General features: G+C 39.8%; 1 protein-coding gene across 4 annotated transcripts in view; it reads left to right on the top strand.

The window, feature by feature from the left end:
* WDFY3 (WD repeat and FYVE domain containing 3) overlaps positions 1-27775 on the top strand; it is a 166319-nt gene that overhangs the window by 54291 nt on the left and 84253 nt on the right. For all 4 annotated transcript variants that reach the window (XM_069855348.1, XM_069855349.1, XM_069855347.1 and 1 more), the window contains exons 4-12: positions 2789-2912; positions 11757-11866; positions 12876-13037; positions 14361-14553; positions 17271-17457; positions 20615-20781; positions 23276-23743; positions 25135-25233; positions 27258-27451. In XM_069855348.1, the coding sequence (XP_069711449.1) occupies positions 2789-2912; positions 11757-11866; positions 12876-13037; positions 14361-14553; positions 17271-17457; positions 20615-20781; positions 23276-23743; positions 25135-25233; positions 27258-27451 (1704 nt within the window). The remainder of the gene's footprint in view (positions 1-2788; positions 2913-11756; positions 11867-12875; positions 13038-14360; positions 14554-17270; positions 17458-20614; positions 20782-23275; positions 23744-25134; positions 25234-27257; positions 27452-27775) is intronic.

The following is a 27775-nucleotide window of genomic DNA, read 5'->3' as shown; positions in this document are numbered from 1 at the left end:
CTTACTCTAAATTCCGGGATGACTTTCTTCTGAAACCTACTTTTGCTGACAGGGAAGACTAAAACATTGTCAGAAGTTACTTTTTAATTTTGTTCTTTTTTCTCAAAAGCAGTCCTTTGCTGCAAGTGTTCTAAGGTATCTGTTAATAACGTGATTCAAATTCAGACTCTGAATCCCTCAGTTACTTTGTATAGTTACCTATATTCTGTTGAACAGGTCTAAGTGAGATTGAGGAGTACCTGTGTTCCACTGAATTGCATTTCCTTACTGGTATTTTGAGGGTTATTCATCAGTAAGTCCAGAGGAGCATTCATAGCTTTGGTTCATCAGTACAGCATGTCTCTATCGTGCTGTAGCTTAAACCATCTTGCTAGTTCTGGTAACGAATGAGTTTAGAAACCATTTCTGTTTCCTCATTGTTCAGGAAGGCTGTGAAATGATGAATCACGTAGTAATGAAAAGCTAAATCGGTGCACAGTTAACAAAAGATTTGCCCTCTGGAAGAGTAGTCAAAAGGCTCCTTTCAGTTTGCTGTGTTCACGGAAGCATTGCTCCACCAGCACAGTAGTAATGCTTTTGTAGTATGGAAAAAGTGGATGGAATGATGAAGAAGCTGATTTGGAATAAGTGGTACCTTGTTTACGTTTTCTTGAGAGCCTTGCTTTTCCTTGTAAAAAAGGTGATTTACTTGTAACGTGTTTCATCTCCTGTTCCTGGTGTTTACTACTGCCTTTAGTCAAAGAGTATATTGCTGTCCAATGCAGATGCTTGTTCTACATTTGGTTATGAGGCAACTAAATTCAAAACCAGTTCACCTCAGTCAGCCTTTTACTGTAACTCTGGGTTTCCTGGTATCTGCTCTCAGCTCTGGGCAACTTCAGGATAGGTAACAGGTCTATTAGTTTTTCCTTTCTCCTTGGTCTGAATGAGAGAGCTTTAAACAGTTAACAATAGAGAGATGCTCTGCAAATGTGTGTTCTAGACTAGATAATCTTGCCTAGGATATACCAGTCAACACACAAGCCTCGAGGCCCTCTTCTCTTCTTATGGCCTTGTGGAAGTCAGAGGCTCTCAGATGAACTGGGAACTGATGCAAGCAACTACAAAAGGAGGTCTTGTGAAGGGTTTGGGGAAATTTGGATTGTCTGTATTGGGAATGTTGTGTGCTTTCTAATCCCAAAGAGGAGTGGTGTTCTTGGTCTGTCAAACCAGCTTCTGTCTGTAACGTATGGGCTCTGGTTTGCTTTCTTTATTAGGAGTAGTGGTTGAAATTTCCTGTATGAGAAATGCTTAAGTTTTAGGTGAAAAAATATTTTTATTGTGAGAAAACAGTGTGTTCTATTTTAGTGTTGTATTTTTGGCTCAGTTTCATCATGACTTTTCAATGCGAGTAGGCAGGAAAAAATTTTTGGCTATTCTGTATGTGCCAGAGGAACTGATACTAAGGGGAGAGAGAAGTCAAACGTAAGCAAAGGTTTTCTGTCTTCGGCCTTTTACGTTTTCTTTGGTAACTTTGCAGTTCCAAGGTAAGTCGGTACCACAGTTGTATCCCTGTTGGCTGTAGTATTGTGGATTTCACTGGATGTCCCTAGACTTAATAGTTACCTCAGTCAATTGTGTCTGCAGACATATGAAGATAACTGGGTCACCCAGGAAAAGGAGATGAGGGCGTGGCAGCTATTGATTCCAAATCAATTGCACTGCTCTAGAGATGTAAATATAACATGTTGAACTAAAGTTTTATTAGAAAATACTGTAATCTGTTATGCTTCCTGGCTCATCGGTGAGGTTCCTGCAAGTTAGGTAAATAGACACAAGGAAGAAAAATGTAAATGAGCAGAGGAGTATTGAGATCATTCATGTGTTCAGCAGGCTTTTTTTCAGCAGCGACATAAGTGATGATAGCAGAATTTGGATTGCATGTTTTGTTTGGTAATGAATATTGTGGTTTTACTCTGACCATTTTAGTGCAAGGACTACATTGGAAGTGTGGATAGCGGCTCCTTTTTCTGTGCAGTGTTGAATGAAAAGTAACTTTTCTCAACAGCCAGCTAATCAATTCTGAGATAATGTCGTGTTCCATAGCTTAGTGCAATATCACAGTTAACACATTTCTCCCTGTTAAATGTGATTCAATAGAGGATTTAATAACTAAGTTAATGCTTAATCATTAAGAATAAGTTACAAGAATTAAGTGACCATTTATGAAAAAATTTCCTAGTAACAACTGCTGTTATGCTCAGGAGGATCTCAAGAGAGGAGAGTTAGGATACCAGCAATGTGGGAGGCTTCCTGGTGTTGTTGGTATATCGAAGGGAGACCTAACAGGGCAGTTCTCCTTTCTAGTCCCTTCTAGGAAATTTTACACGCATCATTCTGTACACGCAGTTCACCCCTGTGGGGTGTTTAGGTCCAGCAGAGAGCAAAGGAGTAACTCTTGAAAACAGAACTCTTGCTGGAGAATTTGCTCTGGTATCTAGTCTTCACCCCATTATGTGCATTCTCGGTACTGTGGGGCTTTGTGGGGTTTTCATCTTGCAAGAAAACTCTTGCTTCCCTTTTTCCCCTTCATCAGACTTTACCTCCCTGAATGATGATGCAATTCCAACTTACTTCCTTATGTCTTGGAGAATGCAGTGTGAAAACTAGTACAGCAATGAATTCTGTAGCAGGAAAACAAAAATTTGTCATCTCCTTCATAATACTCTTCTTTGGAAAGGGAAGTGGTGGTTTATAGTGATCCTTGTAAACTGAATGACTTTCTGATGCATCCGTTTTCTCATTTTAGGTGTTTGGAAATGCTCCTCCAAGTACAATGACAGAAAAATTTTCTGATCTTCTGCAGTTTACTACTCAAGTGTCACGATTGATGGTGACTGAAATTCGACGGAGAGCATCAAATAAGTCCACAGGTATTGCATGGGGCACAAGTTTCAGCTTTGTGAGATGTGCATGATGAATTTCAGATCAGTCAAAATAGCATGAGCTGCCATCCACAGCAGCTGTTAAGGCTTAGAAATTGAAGTCTTCACAGCAAAAATGTGTTGCCCTCGGTTTCTTTGAGCTAAGAGAGAGGAGAAGGCTAGAGTTTTCCTCCCAGGTTTATAAAGAAAGCGGAGTTCCACAAACTTGACAACACATCAAAGAGAGGAGTTAACTAAGTTGTATCACCTACTCGGAGAAGGAGACCAAGGATATGTTTGCGGACAGCTGTATCTTGCCTGAGGTGTCTGTTGGTGATGTGTTTTGACCCTCAGATATGTTAACATTCTAAACCCATGCATTTTTAAGTTAGCTGTTGGCCTGGAAGGTGATACAAAAGTACAGAGAGTCTTAACGTTAGGGTCAACACCACCAGGCCTAGAAAATGTTAGTGGACCCCCCTTTTGCTCTGTTTATTGAATGTTGGGGTGAAATTTGCTTCTGTTGAACCCTGAATGTGTCAGAACCTGACCACATATTGAGAGTTGAATAAATGGGGACAATGCGCCGAGAAAGCATGTTTCATGAGCTTTCCTCTTCGATTTCCTCTTCTGAAGAGGAGTGTTTCCAACAAGTATCAAGTTTTTCTTCAGTGGATAGTTTTAAGATGTGTGCTGGCTTCTTAGTTTGGATTTGGTGGTAAATAAGGAAATAGCAGGCTAGAAAAGGCTGTGCGAATTGTTATGCATGAAGTCAGGAGTCACAAACTGTGCCAATTACAATTTCTTTCCATTTTAAGTAAATGACTAACAGTGAAACATTCCAGATGGCTAAACAGATATTGTAGACAAAACCTGTTCTCTATGGGTAAACAGGCGCAAAAAGGTTTTTTCTTTGGGTATTTAGGGGAAATGAATGTCCAAAAGCCGTGCTGGCAGAATGGTGGTATTCATTTGACCTTTTTTTCTCAGGAACATCTGTTATGCCTCCTAGTCAGTTGAATTGTGCTAAGGTGGCCTTTTTTGTGTGTTTATTACATAAGCCAGACCTCTCCTTACTGCTCTGAGATAATCTAGTTGTCATCCTTGAAACCTCTCAAGTCGGAGGTAGATGGTGGTGGTGGTGGTTTTAGGGGGGTTTCTTGTTTTCTATACCACTTGGAAACTTAACTGCGATGACTTAAAAGATAGTTTGGCACTCTTCTGAGCTTTAATGTAATGAGTACCAGTGTTTTTAATAAAATGGAAAACAGTAGTTTTTCCACTGTTATCAAGATTGCCTTTGCTTTGGTCAGTAAACCCTTTTCAGATCTCATGTAACAAGGCCTGATAGGTCCATATTCTGCAATTACGTTGTCTTTTATAGCCTAAGGACCAGGGAATTGCAGTTTGCTTTCCAGAAATGACCAAATAACAAGCTGTTAAAACTCACAGTTTGCAAACTTGTGTTAAACTGTTTAGAGCTCAATACACGTTTCCTGTGATACTGAAAAAAAAAAATAGAAATTGTCTTTATTTTAAAGACATAATATTGTGTCTATGAGTTGTGAAGGCTCTTGCATTTTTGTTTTAAGCTTCCGTTCTTGTGTACCAAACAAAAAGATACAGCATATCTTAATAGGTAATTATATCTCCTAGCATGTTTTTAAAAGTGAGAAACTGTAGTAACAACTGTATGCAGGAAATGTCTCTGGTCAAGTGCAAATTCCTGATGGTGTGAAGTGCTCCATTTAAGTCAGTAAAATTGCTGAGTTTGTTTTAGAGACAAGCTTTCCATGCAACCGTTATCAAAAGTCAACTTTAGATAGTTAATGAAAGGGAAAAAAGTTCACATGAACTTGCTTTCTATCTGTAAAGAGATAAATGTGTTGGCAGCATTTTACAGTTGGGAATGCGATATGATTAAATCTTACCTGTTGGGATGCTTTGTTTGGTTTGGGATTTCCCCCTGCAGCCTCTACTCCATCTCATAATGGAGCACATGGCAATTTTTTTCATCAGGCCTTTGAATATTTATGCTAATCGTTGTGTGAGTAATGCCTGCTGTTGCGGAGGCATATCTCAGTTATTCTTGGCAGACTGTGGTGCTTTTCTGAGAACAGTGTTTCATGATTCAGTAGTAACTGTGCCAGCACCCTATCTTAAGTGGTCTCTGAACGTTGCCGTTGTAGTTACGTGTTCAACTACAATTTCAGCTGTCTTGTTTCTCTAGAATGGATGTAGCCTTGGAGAAAGAAAAATGAAGCAGTTAAAATTGAGTTAAATAACCTTGTACATTTAAGTCCTTGCTGTAAGACAGTGATAATTTGCAAGTGACAGCAACAAACATATCTGAGAGAATTAGTGCGTGGTTTCCATTGCCCTGGGGTATCTAGTCTGTTTTAGAAGATGATGGGGTCATGGTTGAGGGCTCTGCATACTTGAGATTTTTAGCTGCTATAATTTCCACAAATAAATCCAATTTCATGTCTGAATTGATCAGAAAGTTGTGGTGCTACTATCCTAACATGGTTCAAACATCTATTTTTAGCGTAGTCTTAGTTCTGAAAGGAACCTTTCTTTTGGGAGCCAAATGCATTTGCCTCAGGGCTGAAAAAGATAAGACTTTAAAAGAGACGGGATCAGCTGGAACCTTGCTAGAATAAATATGGCTACTAATGGCTACTTTGGGTACTGATGCTGGAGGGCAGGCGAGGCTTTTATTTCATGTATTTTTCAAAAGACATACGCCTGGATGTTTCCTCTGTCATTTTGCAAATATTTCAACAGTGTGTCCTGGAGCGCTTGGCACATCATCGTAATTTAGACCCAGTGCAAAGAGAAGCACACAGCAGGGAAGGTTAGTTGAGGCAATCCCTCGGGTACAAACAGCAGGACTTGTGTGCTATTTTAAGGTGTCTGGTTAGGCTGATGCATGCTGGAGTCTGGTCCTCAAAGTCCTCTGCGTGGAGTTGGCTGGTAGGCAGGAGAGCTGTCTCTGTGCCACAGGGGCTGTGAGCTGAATAGCCTGGGACCTCTTGGTGTGTCGTTCAGTGAGTGCCTGTGCCTTGTACATGAGAAATTCCAGCTACTGAATGGTTTCACATTGCAGATTTAAAGCTAATTGCATGAAGCTGCCCTTCCTGGATCAAATTTTGAACCCGCATCACCAAATGGTGGGTTCCTGGCTCCAGTCACTAAGAAACAGGGCAAGTACAGAATACGTGATTTTCTTTCACTCTTAACAGCTTCTCGTATTTCAGTAGTTCAGGATGTGCAAACCTGTGATTTAGTACCTTGTGGTGGTTGTTCCATGTTTACTAAAATTGATTTCTAACTTGGCTCACTGTTGTTTGCATTTCAAGTGCACCAAATGAGATGGTGACAGCCAGCATTCATTGTATTAGGATGTAGAAACACTTGGCTCTCACAGGGAGATTCAGAATGATTCCCTAAGCGATGGGCAGTCCTGCAGCTTAGAAAGTCCTTCCCCAGTCAGAATATGAGTAAGTGGTTGTCAGGACAATCTGTGAAGCCTGTGCGGAAGGGTAGAAAACTGAAGTATGAGAAAGCAGAATGGTTCATCACAGGGCTGGAACACTTTTTTTAACTGCCTTTCAAGATCAGTTTCAAAAGATGGGTTTGGGGTTTTTTTCAGTGATTTCTTATGTGCTGGTCTGTGTACATCACTGTTTTATGCACCTTTTAAACTAAATATAGTTGTCTTGCTTTGTTGATTTTTGTCAATATTTATTGCATATTTGCAACATTCTTTGTATGTATTTGTCTCAGTGTTTACCATTTAATGCTGAATTTATTTTTACTGTACCTCCAGACTGTGTCCAGCTAATCCTTCCTACCTCCAGAAACAACATTTCAGTTGCTGTTTATGCCCTCTGAATGTTGTGGTGATTGGTTGTGGGGTTTTCTTTGGGTTTTTTTTAGGGGTGATGTGGAGGAGCGAGGTTCGTTGGTTGTGGGGTTGGATGTTTTCGTTTTGGTTTGGGTTTTTTTTTTTCACCTCCCTTTCTTTTTCTTCTTAGTTTCCCTGATTTACTCAAACTGTTTAACCAGTGAAAATGCTTTTAGCTTCTTAGACATTTCTCTAACTGATCTACTGAAAGATTCATTATCTCACCTTCAAACCACTTTGGGAGACCAAATTGATAAACATTCATCATCATAATGTTTAACCATTGCAGAAAAGCACATCGGTGGTTTGCATTTGGCCTCTGACAATGCCTCCCTTTATTACAGTCTTTTAAAAATTCCATTGATCTGCAAACTCTGCTTTTATTGTTAATTTTTATTGCAGTTAACCTCTGTCATCTCAGCAGAACTAATGTTCTGTTTGTCTAAGATATGCCAGAGTTAGTGTTATTTGTTCAAGCACATCGCACATTGTGGGCAAGTTAGTGACGGTAGTTAAAGGAAGCTTCTTATCTTCTACAAATAAGGAGCCTTTTGTGCTCCTTCCATAAAGAAGTCTGAAGTTTTCTTGATAAATGTTACTTGTAGTGTCTGCTTTTTGAAGAGTTCAGGATCTTTCTCACTGAAACAAGTAGACTTAGGGACTGCTTTTAGATTTCTTTTGGTACATTAGTTAACTTTTCTTCTGTTTAGAGGGGAGTGTGGTGGAAATTATCTCACATGCTGTGACTACCTGTCTAGTGTTTATTCGTATTTAATATTTTTCCTGTCCTGTGGGTGACTTTGCTTTACAAGGTGATTGATTTGAATTTATTGAAATTGCTGTGGAAGGGAAGCGGTGTCCTATCATCAGGTGTCTGTTCTGACCAGCGACTGCTATATCTTGTTACTTTTGGTTAACCTTCTATTTATTTTTTTATGCTCTTTACCAGGCCTTATGCGAGTCAAGTGTAGTGCAGTACAGCGCCTTCCCAAGAGATCCTAGAAAGCTTGTGTTTATTGGCTGGCTTAGTGAGGCTAAATACTGGTGCAGTTGAATTGTTTATCTTTGGATGAGCAGCCCTGTGTTTCTGCAGGCTGCAAAGGCATTAGCCACTTCATATCTGCGGCTTGTGCTGACAGCTCCACACAATTCCTGCTGATTGAAGGAAGACAATTTGCCATCCCATTTTTGTTTGGTTTGATACTTCTCTTTCTGCCTTGGCAGTTGAAATGATTTGTACTCTTTAACTCTAGGTATCTGACTGTGTTTCCAGGCACGAGAAGTAGCAGAGACTTCTTGAAGGCTCGAATAGAGAAGGGGTGGTTGACTTCAGCTCGCTCCCCATGCCACTCCGACATAGTTGCCCATACATCCCACTCCCTGCCCTCTTTGGCATATGCACAGATATTTTTTCACTAGTATATTTTTTCACTAGGATAAGAATAAGCTATACAAAAGTCTGATGATGCTATTACTTGCTGTTAATGGTACACAGAATGTCTTAACTGAAAGCTTCACATACTCAGTTTGCTATAGCTATAGGCAATAGCGCTGCTTGTGATGCAGTTGTTGCTGTAGGCTAGCAATCTGAATGAGTCTAATCCCATTGCTTTTTAGCTGCTGCTTTTCTGAATTCTAGGATACAAAGCACTTATCTCTTATCTATGAAACAACTTCTGGTATTTGATTCTTACAAGCCTCTGTGCCACATATACTGAATCCACGTTGAAAAATCTGACTACTCTGTATTAACCATGCAACCACATAATTATATTCTTACTGACATGTACGTGCTTGCACAGTTGTGCAGCTATGTATGCTTACATATTATTTTGTAGATTTTTCTCTTTACTCTTCTGTGGTTTTACTAGCTAGCATATCCCACACCTAGAGTTAGTGTTTTTTTTCTGAAGGACACCCGAGTGGGGCACATGGAGGATGTTACATTAAAAAAATTATTTGAGCACTTCAGAACCAAGGAAAAGGTACAAGAAATAAATAAAGACTAGTGCTGATGATAGAAATTAATCTTAAATGATAGTGCTATCAAATTTGCTCAGAGCACATGACAAGAGAACTTCTTCCTGCACTTAAAATTCTGTCTGTGTTTTAGGTAGTGCTTAATTAACACTGATGGTTTTGAAACTGCTATTTATAGTGTTCAACTGCTGTGCAATTTAGGATGCCAGCAGTATGACAACGTTTTCAGAAGCAAATACTTAACCCCTGAGTCTTACATGCGAAGATGACTGAAAGAGCCATCGATTCAACGAGTGGCTTTTGGAGACTGTGCCCAAAGGAGGCCGTGCAAACCTCTGTGGTACCAGCTTTACCTGCTTACAGTTAGAAACTGATTGCCTGGCTCTGTGGTTGATCAGAAAGAGAATGGGCCTACTAAGTAGCACCTAACCTGGGCTGGTGGGGCACTGTCACTGTAGAAGCAGTGTGTGATTAGACACTCAAAAATTAGGAAAGTGGCTTTTGCCAGCAGTTCTGGTGTTCTGTGTAAACCTCTGGTGAGAGACCTGTGGCTGTTGTGCTTGTCAAGGTGTCTGCTCGTATGCCTAACCATCTGGCTGATGTTTAGCAGTGATGGTTTTGAAGACAAAGTGCCCACCAGGTACTTCAGTCAGCACGCTGGGATGTTGGTGCATGTCCACATTTGTGTGAGTTTTAAACTTTACCTTACCTTTCAACTTAGTATTTTAGGCTTGGAGCATTCTCTATGTCACTCTCATGCAGGTAGGTGCCTCCCCCTGCTTCAGCACCAGAAGTGAAAAAGCCAGTGTTTTGTACAAAACCTATTGTGGAATAAAGCTGCAAATCAAAAACATGTGAAATAGCCGTTGCACAAATAAACCAGGTCTGGTTTTCTCTTCCTTTTTTTTTCTTTTTTTCCTAGTATTAGGACTATAAAAGGGTTTCTGGGCTTTAGGGAGAAATACCTCCTCTTTGCACGTGGAAGGAATGAAAGTGACACCAGAACGGGTGATGTGAAATCCCCCTGAGTGAGACTTCAAATAGACTTTTCTTTCTTATATGAGAGAAAATCATAGAATAAGAGAGGTCTGTTGTCGGACTGCACAGTCACGGCTGGACCAACTGTGAGATGGGAGTAGGTGTGTAGGGCTCGATCCTGTTGTGTTTTGAAAACCTCCGTGGGTGATGACAACGCAGCTTCTCTAGGTGTGTAGGGCTGGATCCTGTTGTGTTTTGAAAACCTCCGTGGGTGACGACAATGCAGCTTCTCTGGGCCCTATTTCAGTGCATCTCTGTCCTTGAGGTGGGGGGAAATTTGTCCCTTAGTGCTGTCTGAACCTCTTTTGTTTAAGCCTGTTGTCTCATGCCCTCCAGCCATGCAGTGGTGTGAAGAGTTGGGCTCTAACTTCTCCATACCTCCCTTCACTATGGGCACTAGGGTTCAGTGTCCCCTGAGGCTGTCCTCTCTCCTGGCTGAACAAGCCCTGATTCCTCAGCCTCTCTTCACAGGGTTGGTGCACCAGCCCCTAAACATCTTGTTTGCCCTCTGCTTGAGGTCCTGTTCATCATTGTGTTCCTTGTATTGGCTTGGGACCAAAACTGAACGCAGCATTCCACATGTGTTCTTATGAGCACTGTACAGACAGGGATAGTCACTTCTCTTCATCAGCCAGCTGTCTTCCTGTTAATAAAAGTGTTTCTTTACACTTTGGGTTTTGTTTTCTTGGTTCACCAGTACACCTGGTGGCTGATAGTCTTTTCTCTGTGTGGTAATAGTCTCTCTTGGGAGAAGTTAATATTAGGAATGTAATGCAAACAACTGTAAACATCTTTGAGGATCATCTACTTTGTAGGCTTACTGGTCCAGTTCAGCTTACGGTCTGGTGCTCCATAAAATTACCTTTTCAAGTGTAGTCAGTGCCGGAAGTTTGAGAAGTACTTTGCCGTATAAAGTGTGTTTGCTTCAGAACAAACCCCTTTGCAGGTATGTGCTGGGGAATGTTGGCAGCAGATGAAACAAGCTAGTGCCAAGATTAAAATTAGATTTGTCTTCAGTTGCTGATTTATTCCTCCATTAGTAATTCCTTTATTCCTTTTTTTTAGCAATATTGTGCACCTTCCTTTTCTGTCTTAGTTGACACTAAAAGCATTGAAGGTGATTCATATGCAGTTATTAATGAAAAGTGATTTTGGGTTTCCCTTAAGGGTAATGGACAGTCATCATGACTGGCATAGGTTCCTTAGCCTAAGTGTGTATTCAGACAGCAGTAAGGTAGGATTGCATGTTCTGCTTATTTATTTTTTGAGGCTGATAACTTGTTTACTAGGCTGAATATTTATCTTTATTTCTGACCAATACAGCATAGCATCTGATTCCAGGAGTGTTGCCCCAGTAATAAGAATTAGCCAGAAGTTAGCATTTTCATTTTCCAAAAATTGTAGGATGGGAACATGGCAATTACTTGTCTTAGTCTTAATTTTAGTTCCTATTTTTTATTCCTTTTGGCTTTCTGCACGTCTCCTTCTCTCCAATCTTTCCCCAATTTTCTCCACGTTTCAGTGCTGCTTGCTTTTTTTTTTTTTTTCTTTCAGAAATTGAGTATTAGCTTTTCCCACTGAGAGCATGATGGTGACTCTGTTCTCTGGAAGAGAATAGATTGTATTTGATAAAGCCAAAATAACTCAAAAGTTGCTTCGTGTTACTGAAATCTCTTTTCTTGTTTAAAAGGTTATACATGACCTGAAAACATCCTTTTCTCAGCCTTTCGTAGTGTCAGAACAAAGTGCATGTGGAAGACTGGAATGTGTCTGGAGAGTGTAGGCCTAAGCCTAGTCCTTTTTTCAAGTAGTGGTGAACTGAACTCATGCTCAAGCACTTGAGACTGTTGGGGGGATGTGTGCCATTCTGCGGATTATCAAGTTGAATTCTTATTGCTTTTTTTTTTTTAACTGTTCTCTTACAGAGGCCGCAAGTCGTGCCATCGTCCAATTTCTGGAGGTCAATCAAAGTGAAGAAGCAAGTAGAGGTTGGATGCTGCTCACCACAATCAATTTACTAGCTTCATCAGGACAGGTTAGTCTTAAGCAGTAGTAAATTGTGGAGTGGGAGAGACAAAAGCAATAAAATAATGAGCTGCATGAACATGCACTAAAAGGTGTTGTAACTGTATTCTGCTTTCCGTGTTACGATCCTTTTTTCTATTATACTGCCACTGAACTTCAGCTTTAGCTCCCTGTGGATTCAGATGCATAAAGCCCCCCTATCATTTTGGAACTTTAATTTATAATATTCTTTTGAATTATGCACAAACCTTTTATTGTTCCCCAAAGGCTTTTCTTGCATGCTGCTGCTTAGCACCCCATGAGATGCATGCCCCATACAGCACCTCAGACTTTGAACTTGGACTCCCCATTGAAGGAGGGCAGCAGCAGTTGCAAAAAACAAAGCCAGCAGCAGTGATGAGTGGGTGATACCATGAACACTGCCTCCGCTTTTGGTGCTGCCCTCCTATCTCTGTCAGTGTACTGACAGCTGCTTGGTTTGATCTTTATGCTCTAATCTGCCTTTGTAATTCAGCACATCATCTTATCTGTGTTTAGTGTGTTGCCAGCCTCCACCCCAATTTGTCTTTTTTTCCCTGCTGATGCTTTCATGTTTTCTATTACTTTGCTCCTTGCTTGCTTTTACCTTCTAGCCAAGTCAAGTAAATTGAATAGTCCTCCCACTCCCATTTCTGCTACTACAAAGAACAGATAGCTAACAAAGGTTTGGTTGAAGGTCTTGTAATTAACTTGTAAGCTTCTGTTGGCAAAGACTGACAGTTTTTGTTTATGTCCTGTACATTTCTCCAAACTGTGGCTGTTAGATACTGTTGTTGTGTAAATAAATTATGATCCTATTTTTAAGGTTACAGTTTAGATAGACATTCAAGTGAGATGGTAGATCTGTACTGCCGTGTGGGCATCTCACTAAAGGTGTGAGAAAGATAAAGCAGCATTTGAGTCAGCTGCATTATAGGAGTGTGACTTTTTGAATGTAGGAATTAGCTGAATTTTTTTTCCTCTGTTTTCTTTTTCCCCAGAAAACTGTGGACTGCATGACTACAATGTCAGTGCCTTCCACACTTGTTAAATGTCTATATCTGTTTTTTGACCTTCCACATGTGCCTGAGGTAGTTGGAGGAGCGCAGAATGAACTACCTCTCGCAGAGCGCCGAGCGCTACTACAGAAAGTCTTTGTACAGGTAAGAAAGGTAAAGTAGGTCATGGAATTGGCAAGAGGAGTGGAAATACTTCATGTGAGAAAAGTCTAGAAACTGTTCATTTGAACGAGATTTTGCTCTTTCTTGATTCTTCACAAGCTGATGGCTCGGAGGAAGATGGATTTTCCTCCAAGCACAGTCGAGATTAAACTTGACTCCCCCTCTGGTTTTTGGTCTTGGTTAATATTCACAAAAATACATGCAACTGTTCTGCACAGCTGCTTAAAAGGAGCAGCATGTTGATTGTTACTCTGTTTTAATGAAATTGGTCCAAGTCCTTGGTATCTTTGGCATCTTTGGCTGCTACTGATTGAAGTAGACATAGTAGTAAGTATTGATAATAATCTGTGAATTAATTTAACGTATTCTGTTTTCTTTTTAATTATGAAAACAAACTATGGATACAGAAAAAAATCATGTAATACCATCTAAGCTTGCAGTTACTGTTACAGTTATCCCCCAGATTTCCCAGGGAGACCAGTGGCTCTGTCTGACCTGCTCCTGCTTTCTGAAGTTTCCATTGTTGAACTTGCAAAGAAATTCCCACACATTTTCGTGAAGAAACCTGTCCCTCTTCAAGGACCTTAAAGTCATGCTTTCAAATGAGCTGGCTGGAATGGGCGAGGTTTCAGATAGTTTCCAGACCTTCTAAACCTTCTCCTCTGGACGCAGACAGCCTTGCAAAGTCTTCCTCCAGTTTTTGAGGAGGGAGCCTCAGCTTTTCCTGCAGAAGACACAAAGTGGACATCAGATGTTCTCAAAACATGCAGAAAAGGGAGCATAACTTAGTAACTTTGGTATTGTGGCTGTGTTTTGTCTTGTTTATGGTAACCTGGAAATTCATATCCAGATGTTAGTTATGTGGGTGGGTCTACAGTGTTGCTGTAGCCTTTCTTGCCACACTGTTTTGGCTGTTTTCATTTGACCAAGATGTTAGGGGTGCTGCTCTGCTAAACAACCCAGCAATAGCCTTCCTCCTGCATTAGGAATGGATACAAGTTTACTTCACAGAGCCTCTTCTCCACTGCGGCGTTTAGACTTGTAAATTGAGTAACTAGCAGACTCTCCAAGCATGGAATAACCTTGTGTCCATACAAGCATGTTATGTCAACCTAAGAGCTTTAAACTGCTGCTAGTCATTTTAAACTGAACTGGGACTTGTAATAACCATGCATTGAACAACCTTATCTTTCATTTTTTTTTAATGGGTATGCTAAATGGAAGGATGTTTCACCTTTTACTAAGTCTAGGCAAAAATAGCAGTCATCAGGCTATTAATGCTATATTTTTTAATGACTGTTTCAGATCCTAGTAAAATTGTGCAGTTTTGTGTCCCCGGCGGAAGAACTGGCTCAAAAGGATGATCTCCAGCTTCTGTTCAGTGCAATAACCTCGTGGTGCCCTCCCTATAATCTGCCTTGGAGGAAGAGTGCAGGGGAAGTACTAATGACCATATCACGTCATGGCCTTAGTGTCAATGTAGTGAAATACATTCATGGTATGTATCCTAATCTGTATTATTCATTGTGGGGTTTTTTTGTTCTTTGTCTTTCATGGTTTTCTTAGTTAGGAGGTAGGCATGAAAACAATAAATTGAGGAAAACTGCTAGGGGTTTTGCTTGTATTTACATGCAGGTGAAATTTCATAGTGCTTGAATAGCAAAGAGGAGTTTGTAGCTGAATCTGCCTCGTGCACATTTCAGTTTAACATTGATGGATAGAGTTACCCCTCGTGTTTTGGTGTAGAGCTTATGATGACCTAAAGGAATGGCTTTACGTGGTCTCAGTAACTGCCTGTGTTGAAAAATGCTCACTGGGAAGATGCATAAGTTTGTAATTTTTGCTGTGAGCATTAATTCTTAAGAGGATTTGGTTGTTTTGGTCCTGCATTTGAATTAGCAGCAGCTGCAGCCCCTTGTAAAAGCGTGAGGCAAGCTAGCAGTGCCCTGTTTACAGCTGCTTGTCTGGGTGCCACTCTAGCTGGCAGTGGAAGTGTCTGAGGAAGCTGCAGGAAGAGGAACCAGCTCCACGTGTTCTGCTGATGCAGTTCAAGCTATTAGAAGCCCGTGAAAGCTGCTACCCTGTAGTAAATATGGGTGCATTATGCAAACCAGAGTGAGCTGATTTGTGTGTGCTGGGAGTAGACTCTTTCTCCCAGATATCTTGCTTTTGCAGGAAGAGACTGGGTGAGACTGTTAAGCCACCACTGATTTGCAATTTGTACTCTCTGTTATCCAGGACATTGGGTGGGATAGTCTGGTAACAGCAAAAGCTGTGTAATATGGGTGCTAGGAAATTCTTGAGGAGCATGGCATATGGGCACAGAAACACTTGAGTGCGAACCTCCAAGTACTGCTTGATAGAACAACCAACTGGCTTCTTCCGCTGTAGTCCAGCCCAGCTTCCCTGTGGATCCACAACCCAAGGATGTTATCCCTGGGGCCTAGCCCAGAGAGGCTCTCCTTCACCTGGCTGAGACCCACACCTATGCCCAAAGGAGGAGGTCTCTCAATACCAGCACTGCTAGAAAGCTCACATGTAGCATGTCCTAAAACCTATATCACAACTGAATGCAGAAATTTTGGGACACAGCTGGGAAGAGCCTGGCTGTTGGATGGATTTGCAGCCCCTATTCTTGGCTGGTTTACTAGGTTGCTGACCCATTCAGCCGGACTGTATTTCTTCCCCACCTTGCCGTACAGCTTATAGGTTGTAGGTTTTGTGCCAAAATAAATCCTGAAGGCCAAAATAAAATCACCTCATGGGCTTAGTCCAGCCTTCAAGCCACCAAATGACTGAAGCAAACAGAATAATTCCATTTTGTCTCCTGTCCCTTCTTGAGACAAATAGCATCCTGACTGTTTCAGGCATGAGAACTATCATAAAGGAGTGTTTCTGTAGGTGGTTAGATTTCAGTAGCTGATATAAAAAGGACTTTATTCATCATGTGTCTTTAGAAGGGACTGGTTATGTTTAGCAAAGGCAGCTGCCAAGCTGGTTCATGATAAAGAATATAAGAGCAAGGAGACTAAACTCAACATTAAAGAGGATATTAGCAGCTTGGGAGCAGCTTTGCCTACGAAATACTCATTTTACACTAATTTAAAACAGCATGGGTATTCAGGTATGTAGGATTTGGGGTAGGAGAGTCGGTAGAAGATGCTTCTAGTATTATATTTAGGCCTTTTAGACTGTAGGACCACATAGAAGCGTTTGTAGTTTTTAAATTGGAACAACGGTTGAAGTGAACTCGCATCCCTATCATTCACTTTCTACGGGGAAAAAAAAAAGAAACCCAGTTTCCTCACACCCTAGAAAGCAAGTAATCACAAGGCTCCACAAAACCATTTTGACAGGTTGTGAAATATGTCACCCTGCTCTTGCATACTTCACAGAAAATTTCAGTCTGTGGATTTTTTTCTTGTGCTAGCAATGTGTTTCTAGTTCCAGTCAGAAAGATGTGAATGTACCAAGTTACTTGGAAGCAAAGAATAGTCATAAGCTAAGTATTTTCAGATAGGACTTAAAAGGTGATAGGTGTTTTGCCTGCATCCGTAACGGCCTTCTGGTGAGTTTTTGATCAGTGTAGAAGGTGTATGTGTACATGTGAAAATGTTATGGGGCACAGCAAAGAAAATAACCAAGTTTTGACTGTGATGCTGACAGCTACTACAGTTATCACTTCTCTATGGGCTTGGTCCACAGAGGAGTGAGGCTGCTGTATCAAAGGATGTTCTAGGTTCTTTAAAAAGTGAAATAAAAATCTTTAAAAGAAAACCAGTCAGCATTCCTCCTTGCTTGCTTATAATGAAATGAACCTGACTTAAGAGGTAATACAATCCGTCAAGAGACTTATCTCATATTCAGGAAAAAAATTACAACGCTTCATCATATGCAAAGGAGCATCCTTTCACTGTCTCGTCCGGTAAAACTTTTTAGGGTTAAAAAAAATGGCATTTGTCTACACAGTTTCCACCTTACAAGAGTAAAGAGTATAAGATTATAAGAGTACAAGAGTAAAGATTATAAAAGGGAGGGAGAGGTTGGCGGAAAGAGGTTAGGGTTCAGATCCAAATCCTACGCATCTTCAAGTGTTCTGTGATGTTAAATGCTATGTGATAAGACGTAGTTAAGTAACAGTTACCTTATTGATGTCATTTTTCTGCTAGTTATGTTCCTTGCTGTGATTAATTTCTTGATTGCATTTCTTTTCAGAAAAGGAGTGTTTGTCCACGTGTGTTCAGAACATGCAGCAGTCTGATGACCTTTCTCCCCTAGAAATAGTTGAGATGTTTGCTGGACTTTCTTGTTTTCTCAAAGACTCCAGTGATGTATCCCAGACATTGTTGGATGATTTTAGGATATGGCAAGGATACAGCTTTCTCTGTGACCTCCTCCTCAGGTATTTAAGAGAGCTTGAAGGAATGCAGACAGATCACTGTGAGCTTTTCAGAAAAAGATTTCTTAATAAAGAATAGGTGAATAGGTTTGAACAAATAAGTGATTGCAGGTTATTATGAAATGAAGATACTAGGACCAAAACATGAAACTGTGCTTCTCTCCATTTATGAAACTACATTGTGTAACTTTTTGTTCATTAGTACTAGTTCATTACTAAATGTTTCTGTATGTCCTAAGAAAACAGAGGTTTAAAAGCAACTGGTACTAAAAATTTAGAAAAAAAATCAGAAGACAAGTGATTTCTGTTTGAGATATGGTTTTGTTTTAACACACTATCGTAATGAAACGTCTTGTGTGTAAATGTGGTGCATGCTACTTAGTACTGAAGAGAAATTACATAAGCTCTAGTTTCAGAGTGCTAGAGAAAACACTCATGTTACTAGGGAATCAGGATATATATGTATTTTTTAATTATTTTTTTTTTATTAAGGATACTGTTAACATGTTAATGCATCACAGAATATGGTAATGAAAATGTCTGCCCAACAAAACTTGGATGTGTGATCCATCTCTGTGAAAGGAACTTCATTCTTTCCTTTCCCACTCAGCAAATTAGTGTCTGCTGCATTATTTATGTAAAATCTATAGTCAGTCTGTGTACCGTTTTTTGGATATGAAATTCTGAGGAAGCATGCTTAGCTGTTGAAATATATGTACATTTTACACATCCAAGACGGAAACTGGGAAATGATATCTATGAGCATACACCTTAGGAAGCAAACTTGAGTCAGAGATGATTAGGAACAGTGCTGTAATGTCCATTAATGAGAAGTGTTAATGTTATCTCTAAGCCATTCATTTTGGGTGCTAGGATGCTAAGTTTTGGCACCCAAATATTTGAGCTAAATTTTCTGTGACACAGTATGGTTTCAGGGTTTTTGTTTGTTTTAAATGAATTCCAGAAATAGACGTGATATTTGAAATTCTTAGTTTCAGTTAAAATTATTCATAAAGTATCTTGGATACCACAAAAGCTAGAATACTTGCTAAGGAATTGTTATTATTCTTGTAGTATAAATGATGATTTTGAGTACATTTTACTAATGCATTCATTCAAGGTGATGTAATTCAAACTCAGCTGTTTTACAGAAACTGCCAGCCAGAGGTTAGGTGGGATTTCAGGGGGACGCGTTGTCATTAGCAATATCATTTCCCAGTACAAAAGCCATTGTCTGTAGATCAAGTGTTTTAAGTAAACTCTCTCCAGAGCTTGCTTGTCTTTAAAATCAAAGAATGGGAGATCTCTAATGAGAGCTACAGCAGGACTTAGAGGTGTTTGCATGTGTGATTGAAGGAGAGCACCAGAATTCATCAGTTGACATGAGTAAAGTTTAAAAGCATAGGAATGCATTATCCTTCTTTGCAGGGTGACTCTAGAAAACTTGCTTAAAGATTCTTAATCTTGCAGAAATGCCTGGCATAAGGTGAATAGCACATACCTACATGCGTTTTTGTCAGCAATTTGTGCATTGTAGAAGAGGTGGAAGATGATTCAAAACATGACTGCTGGTTTGATGGCCAGATCTCTGGTTTTTGTAAGTTTTAGTTTATTTGATCATACAAACATAGAACCGCTTGGTTGGAAAAGACCTTTGAGATCATCAAGTCCAACCACCACTAAACCTTATCCTGAGCACTTAATCTATCTGTCTTTTAAACACTAAACCAGGGATGGTGACTCTACCACCTCCCTGGACAGCCAGTTCCAGTGCCCGATAACCCTTTCGGTGAAGAAATTTTTCCTTATGTCCAGTCTTAAGCTCCCCTGGCACAACTTGGGGCCATTCCCTCTCATCCTATCACCTGTCACTCAGGAGACGAGACCAATACCCACCTCGCTACAGCCTCCTTTCAGGCAGTTGTAGACAGTGACAAGGTCTCCCCTCAGCAACGTTTGATTTGATCTTCAAATCAAAATACAGTTTGTTTCAAAAAATCATCATCTCGGTCAAGCCTATGTGTAGGTCAGTGAGAAATTAAAATAATGTGTTCTCCCTGGAAATATTTTGGCTCAAACCTATTGACAGAGGCTTGTTCAGCTCTATGGCTCTGTTGTGAAGGTAACTGGCATGTGGGGTTCTGAAATCTGGACACTGGGTGTCAAGCTGCAAAGAAGAAAGGGTTTGGAGCTGGTAATGCAAAAGGACATGTGAAGAAGGTGACTTACTAAGAAACTGCAGGGAGATATGTGAGGACCAAAGAAGTGAGTATGTAATTTCACCTTGATGATATGAAAAGATGGGGTGTGTGAAGGATGAGTAAAGTGGCAGTAGATGAGCTGCGTGCTTCTGCAACAGTTGTTTGAAAGAGATTCAGCCACGTGTCTAACTGAGGAGAAGGTAGAAGGTGCAGAATGAGCTGCTTCTAAGGCCTCTCAAGGACTCTTGTCAGCAAGAAGAAATATAGAGCTCACATTGCATGAACGAATAGGATGTTGTGGTCCCCGGCTTTCTCCTGAGATCTATAGAGATTATAGAGTTAGTAAGTGATTTCTGGTGAGGTAGAAGGAAAGTTAGGATTGTCCTGGAGTTCAGAGTCAAGTTTTTAGGTTTTGGTTGAATGGTCTGTTGCTGGCAGGAAACAATCATTGGAATGGAATGATAGCATTTCCACCTTCTTGTGTTCAAAGGTAAGGGCCTGTAGTTCTAACAAAGATGCTTCATCGTGTGCTTCTAAGTGTTAACCTTCTACTAGGATTACCATTTCATTAACATAAAATATTAACTCTCAGGGTGGCAGATAGAGTTTAACAAGTAAATTATAGATTTATGTAATGACAGACTATCTAGGTATTTTCCTATCCAATAGCTTCATGTCTGTAAAAGGCTGATAAAAGTAATTTTCACATCTGTGCTGCTTTTTAGCAGAGTATTGAGTTCAGGGGAAGATTTATGAGGTGAATTTCTGTGGCAAATAAATGTATGTTCTCATAAATCCACTAGTGCTTGACTGACTTAATGGAATGAAATATGAACAGAGAACATGTAAAATACTTCAGGAATAGGGCTCTAAGTTAGTAGAGTAAAATGGAAGAGATATTAGTGATTGGAGTTGAAACAAGGTAGGACTGCTAACTTGATCTATTGTGTTTTCTTTAGATTAGAACAGGCAAAAGAAGCTGAATCTAAGGATGCCTTGAAGGACTTAGTTAATTTGATAACTTCCTTAACAACATATGGTGTAAATGAATTAAAGCCAGCTGGTGTGACCACTGGAGTACCTTTCCTGCTCCCTGGGTTTGCAGTCCCACAGCCTGCAGGCAAAGGTGAGTCTGCTTTCTCTCTTTCTCTGTTTGTTTTTCAAATGTAAACAACAAAGAAGCTGTCCACCACACGAACCATTTGCAACTGAGTCTAGGTTCTTTTACTAAGCTTCTGTATCAAATTCTTAATTTTATTGGTCTCAAAGGTTCGATTCTGCAGTTGGTATCCAAAGGAGGAAGTGTCAGACTTGTAACTTTGAGGACTAAAGGCTGAGTCAGACATCTCTCACTGCAAAGCTGACAGTTTCTATGTGGACATTTTAAGAGATTATCATAATGGAGAGGTGCACTGATTAGGTTTATGGTGTTTTAAGCTGCTCTTACTAGATTGATGTAAAAGGCTGATGTGCTGGTTTGATATTGTTTCTCTTTTTTGGTTCAGATTTCGTTTTGGTTAGCTTTTGTCAGCTTAGGCAGGTGTAACTTGGGAGATGAAATCTGTTGTTTCGTCATCACTGTTCAGAGTGGTGAAATCTGTGGTATGCTTGTAACCACAGTCAATTATAATATGGAGACAAGGTTAAGGAAGTCTGAGGGGGGGAAAGGGGTTTGTAAAAATGAACTTCTTTTCACATTGTGTGTATAAACTTAAAACTCTGGGAAGTCTTTTATGTAACTAAGGAGTTTGGAATTTGACAGTGACCATAAAGCTAGTTTGTTACTTGGGCTTTTTATGGGATTTAGTAATACCAGGGGTACTAGGAAGTTTTTTTGTGATAGTTAAATTTATAGATTTATAGGCTAATGGACCTCCTTTCACTGTTTAACCAGATTCCTTGGACAATGACTTCCTTTCTCTGGTATTGAGAGAGTTCAGTGTTTATGGGAATTGTTTTGCATTTGCCCTGAGTAGGGAAAGGTGATAGTCACACTCATAGCTTAATTTCACCATGTTTCGATAATAATACAGTTTTTACTTGAACTAGTTGACTTTTCTGATACAATAGCATGGGAGAACCATGACCTATTGCAATTTCTAAAGGAATAATTTTATTTAATTTTCTAGTGGTTGTCGTGACATCTCAGTTCCTTCTTCCTTGAGCTTTCGTAACCCCGTCCTGTTACTTACATTGTAACATGACTATTCTTCCAGCATGTGAAATTGTTCAAGGATGTTTTCTGGAGAAATACTGGCAGAGAAGGCAGTGGGGCTAGGCATGAAGATACCTACATTTACCTTTATATTGGACAACTTAGTTTTTAAACAGTGAAGAGGGCAGCAATCCATAGTGTTTGTGATAAATCAGGATTCTTTGTTTATGAAAGGGGTTTAAAATCATGTTAACAGTTTTCTTATTTTCAAACAAGCAGCAAGATTTTATTGTTATGGCATCCTAAATGCTTTGTTTAGAATACTTTGTTTCAAGTTATCACTCTTGATTTTTTTAATTATTTTTACCGTTAGTTATTTTCTGTATCATGGTGTTTGTCCACTGTGACTTGTACAGGTCCCGTAGAACTTAAAACTTTGGCTTTGAGACATCTTTTTAGTCAAGTGAGACTCATATCTGCCTACAGAAAATTCTGGGGTCAGAGAGAGCACTCGTAAATGATGCCTTCTTTGGATAAATAAACTAATTTTTATTCAGCTTGAAGGTATTTACAAGAAGAAATTTGACCAGGCTTTTAAAGATGTGAAGTCATTGTGTGCTAGTAGAGCTACTCTATACTTTGCAACTCTTTCCCTTTGTTTTAATTCACTAATGGTTAACAGTACTGGACTCTGCCAAGGTTTTCTTATTCCCAGGCCTGATTCCTAAAGCCAGCTTCATGCCACCTTCTGGTACCAGTATGGTCATTCACACCAGTTAATCCAGACTTGAGCCAGAGCAGCGTGCCTGTGTAAGGCAGGCAGCTGCCAGCCTTACACTGTCCTGAGGAGTTTCTCTATGTGTAGTTCTCTTTCTCACAGGCAATTGTCAAAGAGTGGAAGCAAGGAGATAATTTGGAGTCCATGCCTGTTTTCTAGCTTTGAACCCAGCTGACAAGGATTTGTCATCGCTTATTGCTCTGGAGTGAGGGGATACAGATGGCTGTTACTCAAAACTTAGCCTGCTGAATACTTGCAGGGGACCGAGTTGCATTCTGCGTTACAGAATACCGAATGTGTTACTGTTGTTTCAATGAGTTTTCTCTTGGCCTGTGTAGAGGACAGGCAGGCTTTGCTGCCTTTAGAACTATATCCCACTGCATGCTTGAACAATAGGTCTGTTACCTCTTCAGCTAAATGAAAAATCATTTTATTGCGTAAACACTTACTTCTAGAAATGAAGATGACATTTTATCAAACAGTAGGCTGTGGGATTTGCAATGCAAGTGGTTGTGCAGAGGCTTTTTTGAAGTCAGTTTTAATAAAGTTTTTACTGTACCTGGCACATACAGTTATTCATTATTAAAATACATGCATCATTATTAAGTGTACTCATTGTTTTATGACTACTAAGAACTTACTCTTTCCTTTTTCCTCCCATCTATCTCGCTTTGTTTCCTCATTTAGGTCACAGTGTGAGGAATATTCAAGCATTTGCAGTCCTCCAGAATGCATTTTTGAGAGCAAAAACCAGCTATCTAGCACAAATCATCCTCGATGCCATCACAAATATTTATATGGCGGACAGTGCCAACTACTTCATTTTGGAATCGCAGCACACGTTGTCTCAGTTTGCAGAGAAGATTCCTAAACTTCCAGAAGTGCAGACCAAATACTTTGAGATGCTGGAGTTCGTTGTCTTCAGCTTGAATTACATACCCTGTAAAGAACTGATCAGTGTGAGCATCCTTTTAAAATCCAGCGCTTCTTTTCAGTGTAGCATCATTGCCATGAAGACACTCCTTAAGTTCACCCGTCATGACTACATCTTTAAGGATGTCTTCAGGGAAGTGGGACTTCTGGAAGTGATGGTAAATCTTCTTCATAAATATGCAGCCCTTCTGAAAGATCCCACGCAGGCACTGAACGATCAAGGTAGTGTGTGCTCTTTTCTTTTCTTTCTTTTTGCTAATATATGTCTCTTTGGCTGGGGATGGTGGAGGTTGGCACTTAAGAGGAGAAACAACTGAGTCTGAACATGAATCTGAAGGGCTGAGTTTTGCTGGGGGCTGCTGTGTCATCTTAAAAGCTTGTTGGAATTGCTTCTCTTTTAACATTCTGCAAGAAACTCAAGGCAAGCTTTAATGAAAGATGCTGTATGAATGCAGATTACAGGAGTTGATAGTTTCCTTTTTTAATGTTTTATTTATGTATTGGTTTTAATATTTGTTACCTACCATGAAAAGAACAAGTGGAAGAGTAACACACAGTATCTATATTCTTCCTCACAAAAGGTTGTGCATTTCATTGTGTTTAGCCCCAGTTTTGAAAAAATGTTGTAAAGGGCGTATCTGAGCTCTTAGTAGGAGCATGTATTCAAGTTTACAGTCTTTTTAGAAGTTCTGCATTTTTCTAGCAGTTTGTTTTATTAAAAAGAATCAAATTAGTTCTCATCTATCTAGAATTGAAGCTATCTGAGATAAGCTGCATAGTTGCTTAGCCTGCAAAGCAGGCCCTGCCAGGTGCCCTACATGCATACACTCACACAGAGAGTTTTTTTTACATTCTTTATTGAAACTGGAGTCCAGTTAGCATGCATCACTGACACTTATTTTTTAATCATAATTGTTAGACATTTCACGTGGGTTTATTGCCTGAAGCTTTGTTAGTGAATGGTAGCAATTGGTTAGAGTTAGAAAGCTTTGTTGCCAACAACTCCATAGAAACATTTTCTCATGTTCTTGTAAGTAAATGGGCTAAACTGACGTCTGATTCGAGTGTTGCCTGAGCGTGAGTGCCCTTGTGTTGTGGCTTGCTTCTTATTAGTCATTTAAGAAAATATTTTTTCTGGAGTGTGACTCTGTTTAAGGTGCCACTCGCAGTGTTTGTTTGTCTGTCACACCTGTTGAATCACCAGCACATCTGCTGTAATTAAGTGACTGTGGGATTTCTCTTTTCAAGTACTGACTGCTGAACAAGAACAGATCCTGCTAAGTCTTGAACTGTGGTCTGTTTTTGTGGCTTCAAGAAACAACAGTTGGGGATATGAAACTACGCATAGAGCTGCAGTGTCAGCCACTGAGCTCGCAGTGCTCAAAAGTTTCTGTTTAAATTCTTGTATTTATACATTAACTTTTCAAATTATTCATAGTTAAGCTTTCCCAGGAATGCACATGTAGACTGAATCTTAATTTGCTTTGAAATGTGGTTAGGCTGCATGTTCTCTGGGCAAGCAAAGAAAATAAAAGTGTTAGTGGAAAGTATCAAAAAGCATCTTAGAAAAGAACAGTTTTTATTATGACTTTGGCTTCTGAAATTATTTTTAGGGGATTCAAAAACCAGTTCATTTGAGGACCAAAAGCAGCTGGCTTTATCGGTTATGGAGACCTTGACAGTACTACTACAAGGATCAAACACAAACGCAGGTACGTAGAGAGTGTGCTGTCAAAATATTTGTAAAAGGATGGACTTTAGAAAATAATACCTGAAAGCAAAGTAGTCCTGACTTCCTCTTTTCAGGCAGGTAATTAAACACACTGAAATATACTTTTTCTCTTGCCGGGTATTTCTAGAAGAATAGGCAACAAAAACTAGAGTGTCTAAAGTAAAGGAGTACAAGATAGTGTATCTCTGAGTTTCTTCACTATGGTCTGCCTGAAGGCAACCACCACACCCCACCAGTCTCCAACAATGCTGTAATAATTTGTATTAGGGCTTCTAATACAGGTTGTATATCGACAAATTTAAGAATGTAATTAGACATGTAGTTAGCTGTTGACAGCGTCCCATCTACTTAAATGTAGTTAATGATGCTGTGTGTTTAGTGGAAAAATGGCTTATTCCCTGTCAGTGTGTATAAATAGAGCTCGTTATGAGTGTTCTCTTCTAAATCAGGCAGGTTTATATTATGCTTCGTTAGCCAAGACTTAGTGACATTGAAATAGACAGTATTTCCTCAATTTTGGTTTTGGTTTTTTTTTGCTTTTATTTAAGTAGGATTAACCATGATCTGTGACAGATGCTTAAGAATGAAATCCTGAAATTTGTCCAGCTTGGTTGACAGTTCACTCTTTAAACACTAGGTCTTGGGATAATGATGTAAAGCTTGTAACTTTACATCTGGAGGGGCGGTATTTGTGGCATAAATAGGTATTATGGAGCCTTGCAGCGCTTCATACCACACTCAAAGCTTCGTTTCTGGTCTTATACCACTATGTCTAATAAGGTTTCCTGATTATTGCATAACTGATCACCAGATTTCAGACAACAAATTTGCACGTCCAGACAGGCTCACTGGATAGTTGAGAATCTGGACCAAGAGTGGGAGAAGTATAAAATGTTGTCTTAGTCTCTCTAAAAGTAAGAGACCTGATCACTGAGGGAATGCGCTTTGCCTGTGAAGAGGTGCAACCAACTTAACTGCCTCAGGGTCTGAGGGTTCTGCTTGTGCCTTGTCCAAGTCGCTGTCTCATCCAAAGAATGTCAGAGAAAGCAGGAGGCAGGAAACCAGAAATGGATAGTGAGACTAATGCTTGGATATGTGCAGTAAAGGGAATAAACGTTGTCCTAACTAGGTTGTAAATCCTAAACTTGGTCATTTAAACTGCTCTTTTAGTTCATGGTTGGAGGGAAAATGATCCCTTTTGATACAGTCATGCAGCATTGATGCATTTCCTTATTGTGTTTTCATCTTCAGTAGTTAACATAGGGCAGTACTGTAGCTACTGACACTATGCTAAGTACACATTGTATGTGCCATATATATTCCAGTTTGGTTTTTATGATGTTTTCAGAATCAATTTTCATTTGATTTTCAGTCAATATCACACATATGTTCTTCTGAGTGTCCGGTAAGCTTAAGAAGCATTCTTTGACTTAAGCTTTATCCCTACAGAGATAGGTTTTGCCACAAGAAAACTTCTGCAGAGTTTTAAAAATCTTATGGATGGACAAAATCGCTTCTCAACCAACACTCCTAGCTTGCTTGTCTTGCCCAGAAGCAGCCTAATCATGTGTTTGGCAATGAACTAAATGTAATATAAACGCTATCCTTAGTCAAAAGAGCATATAGTCTTCACTAAAGATGGAGGATTCACTATGTTGTTTCCTTTGTTTCATCTTGTTACTCTTTGAGAGCTCATATGAAAAGAATAAGTGTTGCTGGACTAACAGAATTATTGAGGAAATTCTTACAACTGACCTGTGTCCCTGTACTCAGCACCTTCAGTGAAAAATATTTTCGGAGAAAAATTGTTCAATTTCTGCTGTTATTTGTGGTAGAAAAGGAAAAAAAGTAAGGCATAGAACATTCATAGGGCTAAACTCCTGCTATCAAATTTGTTGAAGTGAAAAGAAATGCCTTTCATGTTTTGTTGTTGTTATTGTTTGTTGCTGATGGTATTTTTCACCCTCCTTATGTGCTTATTTCCCCTCCCCCCTTTCTGAGTAGGTATTTTCAGGGAGTTTGGTGGCGCTAGGTGCGTGCACAACATAGTGAAGTATCCCCAGTGCCGGCAGCATGCCCTGATGATCATCCAGCAGTTGGTGTTATCACCTAGTGGAGAAGATGATATGGGCACTTTGTTGGGACTGATGCACTCGGCTCCACCTACAGAACTGCAGCTGAAAACGGACATCCTAAGGGTAAATGAAATATTGCTCAGGCCTCTTGCTCCTAAGCCACCTTTTTAAAACAATAACACTGAGAAGGGATTGGATTGAACAGTTAGTATTTAGCCACCGAATGTAGTTTGTTTCTGGAGTTGAAATGTGTATGTTTGCATGGGTTTTGTTTTCTTCCATCTGTCCGTGGCATGTTTCAGAATCGGAGATGAGGTCTAGTCTAAAGTGTGAGTATGTGTTCTGCTGTTAGTAGCATCACTTGTAGTCAGCCTCAGTGGATAGGAAATTAAATTCTACAGTTATGATAACCTTCCCCAGAAGAGTATTCAGTTAAAAATAATGAGA

Source organism: Phaenicophaeus curvirostris, chromosome 4 (assembly GCF_032191515.1).
Source record: "Phaenicophaeus curvirostris isolate KB17595 chromosome 4, BPBGC_Pcur_1.0, whole genome shotgun sequence".
NCBI lineage: Eukaryota > Metazoa > Chordata > Aves > Cuculiformes > Cuculidae > Phaenicophaeus > Phaenicophaeus curvirostris.
The sequence above is the reverse complement of the archived record's forward strand: the minus strand, read 5'-3'. Positions and strand labels throughout refer to the sequence as shown.